Source organism: Orycteropus afer, unplaced genomic scaffold (genome assembly GCF_000298275.1).
Source record: "Orycteropus afer afer isolate SDZICR_OR568_19922 unplaced genomic scaffold, OryAfe1.0 scaffold00002, whole genome shotgun sequence".
Taxonomy (NCBI): domain Eukaryota; kingdom Metazoa; phylum Chordata; class Mammalia; order Tubulidentata; family Orycteropodidae; genus Orycteropus; species Orycteropus afer.
In genome coordinates, this window is record NW_006921589.1 from 11,884,491 (window position 1) to 11,896,440 (window position 11,950).

Below are 11,950 nucleotides of genomic sequence, written 5' to 3' on the forward strand. Positions count from 1 at the left end.
TTCTTGAGCATCAGCTTGAGCTTGGATATGAGCAATCAATGGTCTACCACAGTTGTTCCCTTGCCTTGTTCTAACTGGTATTATTGAGCTTCTCCATCTTCTCTTTCCACAGATGTAGTTTATTTGATTCCTGTGTATTCCATCTGGTGAAGGCCATATGTATGCTCACAATTTATGTCATTGGAAAAAGGTATTTGCAAAGAATAAATCATCGGTCTTACAAAATTCTGTCATGCAATCTCCAGCATCATTTCTGTCACCAACGCCTTATTTTCTGACTACTGATGCTTCCTCTTTGTTTACAACTTTCACATTCCAATCACCGATAATTATCAATGCATCTTGATTGTGTGTTTGGTTAATTTCAGACTACAGAAGTTGGTAACAATCTTCAATTTCCTCATCTTTGGCTTTCATGGTTGATGGGAAAATTTTAATAATAGTAGTATTAACCAATCTTACTCATAGGCTTACTGATATTTTCACTGAGAGTGTTGTGTTTCAGGATAGATTTTTTTTTTTTTTTTAATTGTGATTTGGGTGAAGATTTACAGTGCAAATTCACTTTCCATATAGCATTTCACATATACTTTGTCTCATGTCATTGACCACAGTTTACCACAATGCAATAGCTCCCCTCCCACTTCCTCCCCATAGTCACCTCTTCCCAGTGTCCATCCCTCCATACTCTCCTGCCCCCTGAGCTGTCTCCCTGTGCATAAGCAGCTCTTCTTTCTCCCATGATTGTTCTCTCCAAGGCACGTATCTACTTGAGGTAAATGTTTAACTCATATGCCTATATTTTGTTTGGCTGGAAACCACAGGTGTGGGTTCAATTCCTGACCTGAAGGGCAGCTAGGGGCCATAGTCTCAGTGGTTCCACCAGGCTCTATCAGACCAGCAAACCTGGTCCCCACCTTTTTTTTTTTTTTCCTCCAAATGATTTTGAGTTTTGTTCCACATTGTTCTCCCTCTCTATCCAGGATCTCCTACATAGATCCCCTTTGTGTTTCAGGATAGATCTTGAAATGTTCCTCTTGACAATGAATGCAAAACCATTTCTCTTCAATTTGTCATAGCTGGCGTAGTAGACCATATAATTGTCTAGCACATATGATTCAAAGTGGCTAATGCCTGTCTTTTTCAGCTCAGTAATGCCTAGGATATTGATCTTTTTGTATGCCGTCACATTTTTTACAAGTTCCAATTTTTCTAGATTCACTCTCTGTGTATTCTATGTTCTGATTATGTTTGCTTTTGATTTGTAGTTGTTTCTTCTCATTTTGAGTCATGGCAGATCAGCAAGGTCCAGAAAGCTTTATTCCATCCACGTCATTAAGGTTGACTCTACTTTGAGGAAGCTGCTCTGTACCACTTGTATTTTGAGTGCCTTCCAACCTGAGGGTCTCATCTTCAGGCATTATTTCAGACAGTGTTTCATTGTTATTCATAAGGTTTTCAGTGGCCATTTTTTTAAGAAGTGGACCTGGCCATGACCTTCTTCTTAGTCTGTCTAGTGTTTATTGAAGAGTGCTAGTAGCACAAGAGTTAGTGCTTGCTTATTAATGGGAAGATTGGTGGTTTGAACCCACCCAGCAACTCCATGGGAGAAAGGCCTTGTGATCTGCTTCTGTAAAAGCTCATAGTCAAGAAAACCCTTTGGGGGAAGTTCCACTCTGTCACATGTGGTCACTATGAGTTGAAATCAACTTGAAGCACCACCTGCACTAACGTTTATTGAGAGCTTCCCATTTCTAAGACCTTCACATGTATTAACTAACACATTTAATCCTTAAAACTACCCTATGAGTTGGCTTCTATAATCAGCCCATTTTAGAGAGGAAGAAATTGAGATACAAGAGTTTAATAACTAGGGTTCTGATGTGTGTGCAGGGATCTGGACTTGATATACACCCTTAACTGCTCTGCTAAGCTGTCTCAAGTTACAGTCTAGTACTATTCTTTAAGTGCCTATCTGCTAATGGTTAATGTTGAAATTGTGCCTTTTTCACCAGGCTTTAGAAGAAATTTTCTTTGAACAACACATCCTTTCTGTTTATGCTTTTGAGTGAAAAAAAATCTTTCTGTGTGGATGTAGGGCATCCTGGCATTTTGCAAGAAGCTCTCATTATGCCCAGGCTTCCCACTAACCTTGCTCCATGTTCTCCAAGAGTTTATCTGCTTCACAAGATGAATAGAAATAAATAAAGGAGTAGCTTAGGACCACCCTTTAGGCTCAGTTCTTGTGTTTCTTTCCTCCTGAATCTTTATCTATACGCACGGGAAGAAAAAGGTCAAAGGCACAACCTTATGAGTCCTATTGTCTTATGAAGCTTCCTGGTATATGGAAGAGGATAATGAATGATGAATCAGGAGACCAGAACCCAGTACTATTTCTGTCACTTATAGTACAAGACCTTTCGCAAATGTCCACACACTCTGGGCCTCAAGTTTCTCACCTGTCCAAAAAAGAGTCAGTCTAGATGTGGATATTCAAATCCCCTTCCATGTAGTCAATGTAGATTTAGGTAAACTAGCTCAGGGCTACAGCTCATAAATGGGCAGATTTGCACCGCACACCCCTGGGGGTACCAGTTTCATAGAGTTCAATGTGAATAACACACTTATTATATGTATATGTCCTAAGCTGAATTAGCAGAATCTTCCCATAAAGAGAGCACATTTGTGCAACCTTGACCCAAGTACCTGGAGCTACTATAGCACAGAGACCCCTGTGTCTTGCAGAAGCTGCTATGAGTCAGGCTTATAAATTTTTGGCAACTGTGTTGGGCACTTGGGGAAGTGTGATATTGGGCAGAGATCAGCAGAAGTATCCAAAGTGCCATAGGCAGTAGTACAGTCTAGAGAGTGAATCCCTTAGCACAGTGCTGGACATCAAAGTAAATCCTCTAGAAATGCTGTTGTTGTATACCATTGAGTCTATTCCAACTCATAAGGACCCTATATGACAGGTCAGAACTTGTCTAGAATTTGATAGGTTGTAATGTTTATGGAAAGTGTTAAGAAGCAAAGATGTCACTTTATAGACTAAGGTGTGCCTGACCCAAGTTATATTTTCAATCACCTCATATGCATGTGAAAGCTGAACAATGAATAAGGAAGATGAAGAAAAGTTGATGCCTTTGAATTACGGTGTTGGTGAAAAATACGGAAAACACCATGGACAGCCAGAAGAATGAACAAATCTGTCCTGGAAGAACTGCTGGCAAATGCTCCTTGGACACGAGAATGGCCAGACTTTGTCTCACCTACTTTGGTCATGTTGTCAGAAGGGACCATTCCCTGGAGAAGGACATCATGCTTGGTAAAATGGAGGGTCAGTAAAAAAGGGGAAGGCCCTCAATGAAATGGATTGACACAGTGGCTGCAATGATGGACTTAAGCATGGCAAGGATTATGAGGATGGCACAGGACCGGGCAGTGTTTCATCCTGTTGTGCATAGTGTTGCTCTGAGTTGGAGCCAACTCAATGGCACCTAACAACAGCAACAACAATCTTCCTGGGAGCAGATTTCCAGGTCTTTTTTTCCCAGTGGAATGGCTATTGCGTTCAAACAGCCTACCTTTCAATTAGCTGCCAAGCACTTAGCCATTATGAAATGCTAGAAATGCTAGCTGGCATTAGGTATTATTACTATAGTGGATAAAGAAAAAACAAACAAACAAACAAAAAGCACATGGAACAGACCACCTTGTGAGAATCAAAAGTTTAGCCCTGCCTCTTGGTCAGCTTGTCTCAAAGCCAGTTTTGATGGGAAGCTGGCTCTGTTTATGGCCAGGGGAACATGTCTGATGTCAGACTTTGCAAGACTCTGTTGGGAAATCAGTGATGTGTCTGTATTCTCCGGGAAGGTACCTTGTACACATCTCTGAAGCTGTCAGGGGAGGGGCCTTGAGTTGGGGCAGTGAGCTCTGTTCCTCTCCACTTCCCCTTCCCACCCCCACATCTCCTCCACCTCAGGCAGATGCAATGGTCAGGAGGAGGCTCCAACACAAAGCCACCTTCCTTTTGGACAAGGGCTAATGGCCTGCAAGGGTTAGGGGTCTTGGAGACTGGATACTAACATGGAGGTGAAGTGGAAGTAGGATATATATCTGTAAGGGAAAGACTCACCCTCACATACAACTCTAATTCCAAAAGGGCATTTCTCATCTCCACTCTGGGCAGTTCCACCAGCATTGCCTCCAGCTTCTGGGTCAGTGAGCTTTAAACTTGAGCCTTGATCAGAGTCATCTGATGCTCTAACTTCCCATGATCCAACCTCAGATACTCAGTTTCAACAGCACTGGGACCTTCCCACTTACCCTAGTCTTAAGCTGGAATGGTGAGTTGGTATCTTCCTTTGTCCTTCCAGATTCACTTTTCATCTTTTTCTATCACTGGGTCCTGGGATACTGACTTATATGGGCTGTTTCAGGGAACTCCCTTGTCCTCTGATTTCTGAGCTCAACCAAAGAGAACCCTGGTGGGATACTGGGTTGAGCTCAGCTAACCAGAATTCTGACAGGATATTGAGCTGAGTTCAGCCAATGGGTACCCTGTTAGGAGATTGGTGGGAAAGAGGAGTTTAGTCAGGGCATTTATCACAGTAGCTCTGTCACTGCTGATTGGTTGGTGTTGGCTTGTGTCAGGAAGCGCTCATCATATAACTCTCTTTCTAGACTCTTTAATAGTTCCCTCACCTTGTTCCTTTAGACTTTGGAATAGGAACAGCTCCCCACTTTTACTGGCCTTGGGATATGGCACAATTTCTCATTACTTTTCCCAAATCTTTTCCATGTTTGTTAAAGATCCTCTTATTAAATTCTCATTAGTTTAGCAAAACTATACTTGCTCAGCTTCACATACCATCTGGTTTCTGCCAGTGGCCTCATTGATTCAAGGGTTGTCTATAAAGCTGTATTTTAAGCAAGGAGCCCATTTAAAACAGGGAGCCCTTTTAGAAATGCTGGCCCATGGCCTTTCATGCTGCCTTAGTTCTTTTTGGCTTAATGTTCAGAGACCTTCTTACTGCTTAACTCATTTGAGACTAAGGTGACTTTTTTTAAGAAGCAACTTTACCAGAAAATGAAGAGGAGGCAGGAAGAAAGAAAAAGAAATAAAACTATTTAATGGGAAAATATGTTGTTGTTGTTAGGTGCCATTGAGTCGTCTCCAACTCATAGTGACCCTATCCACAGCAGAATGAAACACCACTCGGTGCTGCACCAGCTCCATGATTCCTGCTATACTTGACCCCATCACTGCAGCCACTGTGTCAATCCATCTCATTGAGGGCCTTCCCCTCTTCATCGACCCTCCACCTTACCATGCATGACCTCCTTCTCCAGGGAATGGTCCCTTCTGACAACATGACCAAAGTAGATGAGATGAAGTCTGGTCATTCTCCCTGCCAAGGAACATTCCAGCTGCACTTCCTCCAGGACAGCCCTGTTAGTTCTTTTAGCAGTCCATGGTACTTTCAGCATTTTTCTTCAGCACCACATCTCAAAATGATCAATTCTTCTTTGGTCTTCCTTATTCATTGTCCAGCTCTCACATGCATATGAGGCGATTGAAAATACCATGGCATGTGTCAGGCATACCTTAGTCCTCAAGGAGACATCTTCACTCCTCAGCACTTGAAAGAGGTCCTTTGCAGCCAACTTGCCCAGTGCTATATGCTGTCTGATGTCCTGACTGCTGCCTCCATTGGTGTAAATTGTAGAACCAAGCAATGTGAAGTCTTTGACAACTTCAATCTTTTCTCCATTCATCGTGATGTTGCTTACAGGTCCAGTGGTGAGAATTTTCATTTTCTTTATATTGAGATGTAATCCATACTGCAGATTGTAGGCTTCAATTTTCATCAGTAAGTGCTTCAAGTCATCCTCTCTTTCACCAAAGTTGTGTTGTCACCATATCACAGGTTGTTAATGAGCCTTCGTCCAATCCTGATGCCATGTTCTTCTTCATATGGTCCAGCTTCTCAGATTATTTGCTCAGCCTATAGGTTGAATAACTATGGTAACACACTCCCATCTTGATTTTAAACAGTGCAGTGTCTCCTTGTTCTGTTTGAATGACACTCTCCTAGTCTATGTACAAGTTCCTCATGAGTACAATTAAGTGTTCTGGAATTCCCATTCTTCTCAATGTTATCCACAATTTGTTATGATTCATACAATCAAAAGCTTTTGCATAGTCAATAAAACACAAGTAAACATCTTTCTGGTATTCTTTGCCTTGAGCCAAGATCCATCTGACATCAGCAATGATATCCCTTGTTCCACGTCCTCTTCTGAATCCATTGCACTTCTGGAAGTTCTCTGTTGATATAGTGCTGCAACTGTTTTTGAATTATCCTCAGTAAGATTTTACTTTTGTGTGATATTAATGATATTGTTTGATAATTTACACATTTTGTGGGATCACCTCTCTTTGGAATGGGTACAAATATGGATTTCTTCCAGTGAGTTGCCCAGGCAGCTGTCTTCCAAATCTCTTGACATAGCTGAGTGAGTGCCTCCAGTGGGGCATGCGTTTGTTGAAACATCTCAATGGGTATTCTGTCAATTCCTGGAGCTTTGTTCTTTGCCAATTCCTTCAGTGCAGCTTCTACTTGTTATTTCAGTACCATTGGTTCTTGATCATATATCAAATCCTGAAATGGATGAACATCGACCAGTTCTTTTTGGTACAGTGACTCCTTTTCTGTAAAGAAGCCTAGAAACAATCAGATCCCTTTCATTCAATTCTGGAAAAATCATGCCCAACTAAATAAACTGAAGAAATGCAAAACTGTGTAACATCATCATGAGTATCATTCCTCCTTCCTGTTCCTCTCTCCAACAATCCTATTAACAGCTTGGTAATACCTCATCAAACATTCTTCTGAACATTTACAAACCTAATAGTTTTCACAGAAATGAGTAAAACATTTACTTCACAGGCTGCTCTACTTTCTATTATCCTTCAACACTATTTCTTGAAGATCTTTCCATGTCTATTCATATAACTGTTGTTGTTGTTATGTGCCGTCGAGTCAAACTTGACTCATAGCGATCCCTCCTTGGGTTTCTGAGGCAGTATCACTATGGAAGTAGGATTGCCCAACCTTCCTTCTGAGGAGTGGCTGGTGGGTTTGAACCGCCAGCCGTCTGGTTAGCAGGCAAGTGTCTTGTCCACTATGCTACCAGAGCTCCCTTCATATAACTAGTACATTATTATTATTATTATTTTAAAAAGAATCTTTAACAGTGCTATTGAGGTATCATTTATGTGCCAAGAAATTTGCCTGTTTTAAGTGTACAATCCAGGGATTTTTAGTAAATATACAGAATTGTGCAGCCATCACCCCAATCCACATTTAAAATATTTGCATCATCCCTAAAAGAACTCTTGTGCCCATTTGCAGTCAATCTCTGTTCCCTTTACCAGCTACAGTCAGCCATGCCTTCAGTGTCAATATATTTGCCTCTTTGGACATTTCATATACATAGAATCGTACAATGTATGGTCTTCTATGTCTGGATTCTTCCACCTAGCATAATGTTTTTTGTCTCATTGTTTTTTAACCACCACATTCAATATGTTCCATGATATGGATGTACCATCATAATATATGTAACCAATTCCCTATTGATGAACAGTTAGGTTGTTTCTAAGCTTTGACTTTTACAAATAGTGCTGCAGTGAATATCTTGTATAGATTTGTTCACCTATGTGAGGATTTCTGTAGGATGGATTTCTGAAAGTGTAATTTCTGTATAAGACGGTGTGTGCATTAAAGTGGATGTGAACTATTTGTCTGTCTGTTTTGCCAGGCAGAACATCCCTGGTCCCTGTGGCAACTTGCATGTTTGGGAAATACATGTTCCCCTGCATTTTCCTCCTGCTGAATCAGAGGCCGTTCCAAAGGCTCAGCCAGAACAGTTGAATCATGCTTGATCCTGAGCTTAGCACAGTGCCTGGCACAGAGCAAGGGGCTATTGTCATTCAATTAGTTCTGTTTGCTGAATACAAGAGGAAAAGCACTTTCACAAGTTATGAGTGGCAGTGACCTGCCACCTGTAATCTTCCACCTTAGAATTTTGTTCCTATATCCCTGGAGAGGACTCCTTTCAAAGCCATGGCAGGGAAAATGGTTAGCTCCTTGATTTAGTGGTTAGATAGTTGTTAAAATGAGGGGTGAAAGGGATTGGAACTTGGTGAAAGGTTGGAAACTGTGAAGTTCCATTCTCTTCACTATCTTTTCTTAGCTGGCTAGTCAGAGAGAGTCTCTCCTGACAAAGACTCTTCCTAGACAAGCCCCATGAGTGAACCAGAGCAAAGCCTTCCGTGTGGTCACTGCTATGTCCTAAACCCCAGGAACAACAATCACTCAATATTGACTCAAATTCTTTTTTTCTCTGGTGACATATTACAAATAATGTCCCCATTCTGCACTAGAGCTCTTTTGTCAAACCCTGAATGATAGATGTATTTGTGTTTTAGGGGAAGAGAGGACAGATTGAAGGGAGACTGTAAGTAGGAGTTGCTGGTTGAACTCAGGAAAACTCTCTGCCTACTTGCTACCCAATCCAGTCGACACTCCTAACTACTATTTTACCCAAGGACACAAGAAATGCTAGATGATCCCAGAACATATTTCCTTTCATGATTTGTGGTCAGTAGCATGAGGCTTGGGCTTGAGATGAGGGGAGAGGAAAGGCTAGCCTCATCTCCACTTCAATTCATCTCTTTATGTACCCAATAAATAGCAAGGGGATTTATTTATTGTGAAGACCCTCATTTGAGACCTTTGCTAACCCTTGCCCAACCTCTCTGGAGCAGTTTGGATGCTTTTCGGTTACAAGTAACAAAATACTCATGTAAAAATGGCTTATATATGTATTAGTTTCATAGGGATACTATAATAAAATACCACAAACTAGTATAAGAACAGAAAATTATTGTCTCATAGATCTGGAGTCTGGAAGTCCAAGATCAAGGTGTCAACCACGTTGATTCTGTCTGAGACTCTGTAGGAGAATCTGTTCCATGTCTCTCTGTTAGTTTCTGGTAGCTCCAGGTGTTCCTTAGCTTCCAGCTGCAGCATCACATGGCTGCCTTCTCTGTGTTTTCATAAGGACACCAGTCATACAAGGTTAGGACACATTCGACTCCAGTATGACCTCATATTAACATAACTGATGACATCCTCAAAGACCCTGTTTCCACACAGGCTTACATTCACAGATATAAGGGTAAGGATTTCAACATAGCTTTTTTGGGGGATACAATTTACTCCATAAGAATAAAAAAGAAGACATTTAATTATCTCATTTAACAAGAAATTTTAAGTAGGTGGTTCCAGGATTGGCTTGCTGGTTCAAGTTTACTGTTTTTGGACCTAGGTTCTTTTTATCATTTGGTTCTATCCACTTAATGAGTTGGGCTTCTTGCTTCATTGTCAAAAAGTGATAGTCTCAGGATCACACAACATGTCCTATAACCATAATCAAAGGCTGGAGGCAAGGATGTGGCCAATTCAGTAAAAAACTCTCTTCATGGGTATGTCTCTCTCTTTCCATAATCCAGAAAGATTCTATGAACCTCCTAACCCTAGCAGACTTTCCCTTAAGCTGTGGTCTACTGGAACAAACTTGTACCTGCTCACAAGAGCAGATTATTGCATTTTTAGCAATTTTGTGAGCTCGTTGATAAACACAGCCACCCTTGAAATCAGTCATGGTGGGAATATTTACATTATGGAAAATGGCAAATGCTATAAACCATACTTGTTTTCCCTGGAGAGCAGTTTACCAGCATACTATTGCCCTGAAGTCTTATTAGTCGAAAGTGGACAATATGGCCACTCCTAGCTTAAGGAAGTCATAGAAGTGATTATCTGTCATTTTTACCTTCTCTGTGGGAGACAGGCTTTGTTTGCAAGGAAGAAAAGGGAGGAAAATGGCAGTCATGGAAGCAGTTAATGGTGTTTGCCATTAATGGTTTTCAAAGGTGGGAACTTCTTATAGTCACTTAAAAAATATGTTTAAAATGCCTCAAAAAACAGAGTGCTATGGGCCCAATAGTAGGATGGACTAATCTCTACTTTAGGGTATAAGATGGGGCACCAGGAACTGGTTTTCTGAACCATACAATGGGGGCCTGCTGTGGATGTGGCTTCAGATCCTTCCACTGATCACAACTGGGGCTGTCTTGACACAGAGAGAGTGAATAGCCATTGTACATATGAGGTTTAGAATGGGATGATGAATGGAAGGGAGGAAACCTGAAGGGTTAGAAGACAGGCAGGAGCTCTTAAAGGGTAGTAGAAGTGTTCCCTGAAGAAGAGCCAACAAAGGAAGGCCTGCCATCTTTGGCTAAGAAGTCCTTGCTGATCAGGCCATGGGTGGCCATGATCCTGAGGAGTCCATGTCGGAACTTCTGGCCAATGAAAGCATAGATGAGGGGGTTGAGGCAACTGTGGAGGAAGCCCAGAATCTCAGTGACAGCTAGGGCCCGGCCAATATCATTCCGGCGTTCACAGGACTCCTGGATCACACCAACCCTCATGAGAGTGTCTGTGACAAGAACCAGGTTGTAGGGCAGCCAGCAGAGCAGGAATACGAGCACGACAGCAAAGATGACCCTCATGGCCTTGTGCTTCTGCCCCATGTGGGCCTCAAACAGTGTGCGCAGGGTGAATCCATAGCAGAACAGCATGACCAGCAGTGGCAGGATGAAGCCAAAGGTCTGGGGCAGGATCCGGAGCACAAGCCTACATTTTGTTGTATTGTTACCAATATCCTCATAGCACACTGGGCCGGAATTGGGTGGGGTAAAGGCCTTGCGGAAGAGGAAGATGGGCAGGGACAGAAACAGAGACAATGCCCAGATGCCCAGACATATGAACTTGACCAAGTGGCGCTTCTGGATCAGTGTGCGTGTGGCATGGACAATGGCCAGGTAGCGATCCACACTGATGCAGGCCAGGAGCAGGATACCACTGTAGAAGTTGACTTCCTTCAGGAGCGAGACCACCTTGCATAGGGGTGTGCCGTAAGTCCAACCATTTTTCTTGGAGGCTGCCCAGATGGGCAATGTCAGGGCAAAGAGTAGGTCAGCCATGGCCAGGTTCAGCAGGTAGACATCTGTGACAGAGCGGCTGATTCGGTTGTATAAGATGACCAGCATCACCAGGGAGTTTCCCAGCAGGCTCAGCAGGAACACCAGGGCATAGATGGTGATAATAATATTCTTGTTGATTTCAAGGGATTCTGGCCGGCATGGGGCAGAATCTGACAGCACAGAAGGCATGCCAGTACTGTAACTGTAATTACTATCATCTCCAAAGATGTCATCAAAGCTGAAATTGTCCCAGTTAATTTCTCCCATTTTGAGGTGAACTTCAATCCTGGCCTGTAGAAGAGAGATGAAGGTTAAGACACAATAAAGTCCCTTCCAAATTCTAACCCTTCCCCTGACCTAGAACCTGGGCTAATTTGCTTTGGTTTGCATATAACAAGAAGTAACTTTCACTTCAAATATGCGAATAGCAAGGGCTCTAAAGTATGAGACACATTTGGTAATAAACATCACATTCCACCAAAAGACCACAGTTCCCTTTAAAATCAGGTGTTCTTAGCATTTTTCACGACATCATCATTATCCAAAACGTTGCTCAACCTCTTTGAAAAATCCCTACACAACGGGTTATCTTGGGTCCCTCAGTGGTGCACATCTTTGGTTGTTGAGGCTGAATGTAATGTCTAGACACATAAAATACCATTTGGTTCTCAATCTCGAGAGTTAAGGGAGTAATCTTTTGGGTTGTACCCCTAGGAAAAGAGCAAGCCTAGACTATACTAAAGCTGAGAGATGAACTCTTGTCCTACTTTCTGAAATTTCTGGAATACAGCTGGGGAGATGGCAGCATAGAGTATCCGATGCTTGAATTGG

General features: G+C 42.2%; 1 protein-coding gene across 1 annotated transcript; it reads right to left on the minus strand.

Moving 5' to 3' along the window:
* Positions 1 to 10,309: 10,309 nt before the first annotated feature.
* Positions 10,310 to 11,386, minus strand: LOC103213921 (C-X-C chemokine receptor type 2-like). The gene has a single exon (XM_007959694.1). It carries the CDS (start codon positions 11,384 to 11,386, stop codon positions 10,310 to 10,312), a length of 1,077 nt encoding a protein of 358 aa, XP_007957885.1.
* Positions 11,387 to 11,950: the final 564 nt, after the last annotated feature.

Coding starts and splice junctions, on each gene's coding strand:
- LOC103213921 (XM_007959694.1), bottom strand. CDS start 11,386: ATGGGAGAAATTAACTGGGACAATTTCAGCTTTGATGACATCTTTGGA.